General features: G+C 37.8%; 1 protein-coding gene across 1 annotated transcript; it reads right to left on the bottom strand.

The window, feature by feature from the left end:
* Nucleotides 1–904: 904 nt before the first annotated feature.
* On the bottom strand, nt 905–2,399 carry LOC101007998 (olfactory receptor 12D1). Its single transcript, XM_003897267.3, has one exon. It carries the CDS (start codon nt 2,182–2,184, stop codon nt 1,264–1,266), a length of 921 nt encoding a protein of 306 aa, XP_003897316.2. The 5' UTR covers nt 2,185–2,399; the 3' UTR covers nt 905–1,263.
* Nucleotides 2,400–2,933: the final 534 nt, after the last annotated feature.

Raw genomic sequence — 2,933 nt, 5'->3', positions numbered from 1 at the left:
AGAAATGAGAGAAAAAACATATTGTATAAAATATGCATCAAATATATTACTGATAGTGTGGGACAGTTGAGATTAGGAGTTGCCATCTCCACACACACGTTGTTTTGTTTTGTTATAAACTAAACTGGAATTGACGGACCAAAGAAGGTGGAGTTAGAAGACAAAAGACGCATGGAGAGAAGTCAGAATAAAATCGTTTAGATTTACAAAAGTGAATGCAGAGACCTTGAAGGGTCAGTCCACCAGCTTAAAATGCCTTTTCATAGTATTTTCTGTCTATTCTTTAAATATTTATAAATTATAGAATCCACCATTTCTTCAGGGACAGAAGTCATTTATAGGAACTTAAAAAGTGAGGAACATAGTAGTTCATGTCTAGAAATTCTTCAATAATTATGACTTCTATGCCTTTCCTTAGTATGAGTTTGGTGACAAGTAAGAAAAAGAAAATAAAATTTTGATAAAGTCATCATCTTCCACAATTAAAAGCTGAGGAAACAATAACTTTCTAATGAGATTGAAGGAGTCCTAAGAGCTTTGTTAAATTATCTCCGATTTTTAATATTTTAAGTAATCATTGAGGGTTTGGACAGTTGACTTCTAAAAGATATCTGGAGACAGAGGTGCCAAAACTATTTAGATGAACTGTCAGAGTTTTTGTTGTTGTTGTTGTTATTTAGTGATTACAATGTCATTTGCTTTAATTACTTATTTGTCTCTTTGTTTAAAGAGTAAGAAATCAAGGCACACCCCTTAAAAATTCTCCTTAACTCATATGTCAGTTAGCATATACTTTTCCAGTTGAGTAACCATGGCCCTAAAATAAAATCCTCATAATATCAAAGCATAGTAACTTTATTTATAATATTATAATGCATTAACCTAGTAGGACCAGATAGACAAATAGACTCAAGTATTATCCATCTATTTAATACATGGGAAACACAGGCATATTTGTATACCCAATTTCATTATAAGAACATATAAAAAACCTAACATCAATTTTATCAACTGATATCTTCAAAACTTAGTCAGCAGTAGAGTTCCATGGCTAGCATCCCAGTCATTCAAATGTCCCTTATATAACCTAGGAAAACAATGTTAAATACAATTACAGCATATTTTTCCAAATATTTTTGTTTTATCCAGTTCCCTCTGTTGTACATTTCTAAATAATTTAAGAAATAGTATAATTACAAACTCAACTTTTTAATTGTTTATTTATGCTTCAGAAGAGTTCTTCAAGATTTCTTTAGGTCAAAGCTACTTTTTGATTGCTCTATTAAAGGCCCCCTTCACTTCCTTGTTCCTCAAAGTGTAGATCAGTGGGTTTAGTACAGGAGTGACCACAGTATACATGATGGCAATGATCCGTTCCTGGTCCATGGAGGTCCCTGAGGCAGGATGAATATAGGTGAAGAGAACAGGTGCATAGAAAAGAATAACTACCATGAAGTGGGAGGCACAAGTGGACAGTGTTTTGTGGAGCATGCCAAAAGAATAAGTCTTGAAGAAGAGATGGATGATAATGTAGAAATAAGAGAGAAATGTGAGAAAGAAAGAGCCCATTGCGATTGTACCTGTGATGGTACTGAGCAGCCACTGATTGAGCTCAGTGTTCCCACAGGCCAGCTTTAGCAACGGCTTCACATCACAGAAGAAGTGATGGATACAGTTGGAACCACAGAAGTTCAAGCGAGAAGCCATTACGGAGTGCAGCAGGGCATGGAAGAAACCTATGGTCCAGATTGTGATGGCCATCTGGGTACAGAGCTGAGGGCTCATGATGACAGTGTAGTGAAGTGGCTTGCAGATAGCCACAAAGCGGTCAAATGCCATCACGGCCAACAGCATGGCCTCTGTGCTGCCCAGGAAGTGGAAGAAATGGAGCTGGCTTATGCATCCCAAGAAAGAAATTGCTTTGTGTGTAGAGAGGAAGTTCTGCAGCATCTTTGGCAGTGTCACCGTAGAGTAGCAGATATCCAGGCAGGACAGGTTTCCCAGGAAGAAATACATAGGGGAATGGAGTCTAGGATCAGAGATGACAATCATTAGAATGGCTCCATTCCCAGCCACACTGATGAAGTAGATGGTGAGGAAAACCACGAAGAAAAAAGGCTGCAGTTCTTGTATGTCTGTCACTCCCAAGAGGAGAAATTCGGTGACTGAGGTTGTATTCAGCATCACTTCAAAAAAAACACAAAATAATGTATGGAACACTAATCACAATCAGAATCCTTCCAGCTCAGAATTTTCTCACCAAGCCAAGAATATTTGGAGGAAGAGTATTGTTGTTTTGCATGATTCAGCCTCACAAGTTTTACATTTTTGGTTTTTAGATGGCTAAATATTAAATATATATATATATATATATATATCTGTTATGATCTCTGATACAACTATTTTTTATTCTGTTTTTCATTACTATATTTCTTTGTCCTAGGTATCAGAAAACATTGCTAGCCTGCTAGCCTACAATCTTCTCTGGCTGTGAATATTTTCATTCTTTTTTTTTTTTTTTTTTTTTTTGAGATGGAGTCTTGCTGTTTCTCCCAGGCTGGAGTACAGTGGTGTGATCTTGGCTCACTGCAATCTCCGCCTCCTGGGTTCAAGAGATTCTCTCGCCTCAGCCTCCCAAGTAACTGGGATTACAGGAGTCCACCACCACACCTGGCTAATTTTTGTATTTTTAATAGAAATGGGGTTTCACCTTGTATGCCAGGCTGGTCTTGAACTCCTGACCTCAAGTTATCTGCCTGCCTCGGTCTCCCAACATGCTGGGATTACAGGCATTAGCCACCTCTCTGGGCCCATGAATATCTTCATTCGGTTACAGCTTTCCTTTTGTCTTTCCAAGTAGCTCTCACAGGGGGCAATTTTTAAGCATATCACATAGCTATCTCTTGGCCTAGTAAGAAACCACCAGTAGGATG

The sequence above is a fragment of the Papio anubis genome, chromosome 6 (assembly GCF_008728515.1).
Source record: "Papio anubis isolate 15944 chromosome 6, Panubis1.0, whole genome shotgun sequence".
Lineage (NCBI taxonomy): Eukaryota > Metazoa > Chordata > Mammalia > Primates > Cercopithecidae > Papio > Papio anubis.
This window is presented reverse-complemented; position numbering and strand designations above follow the sequence as displayed.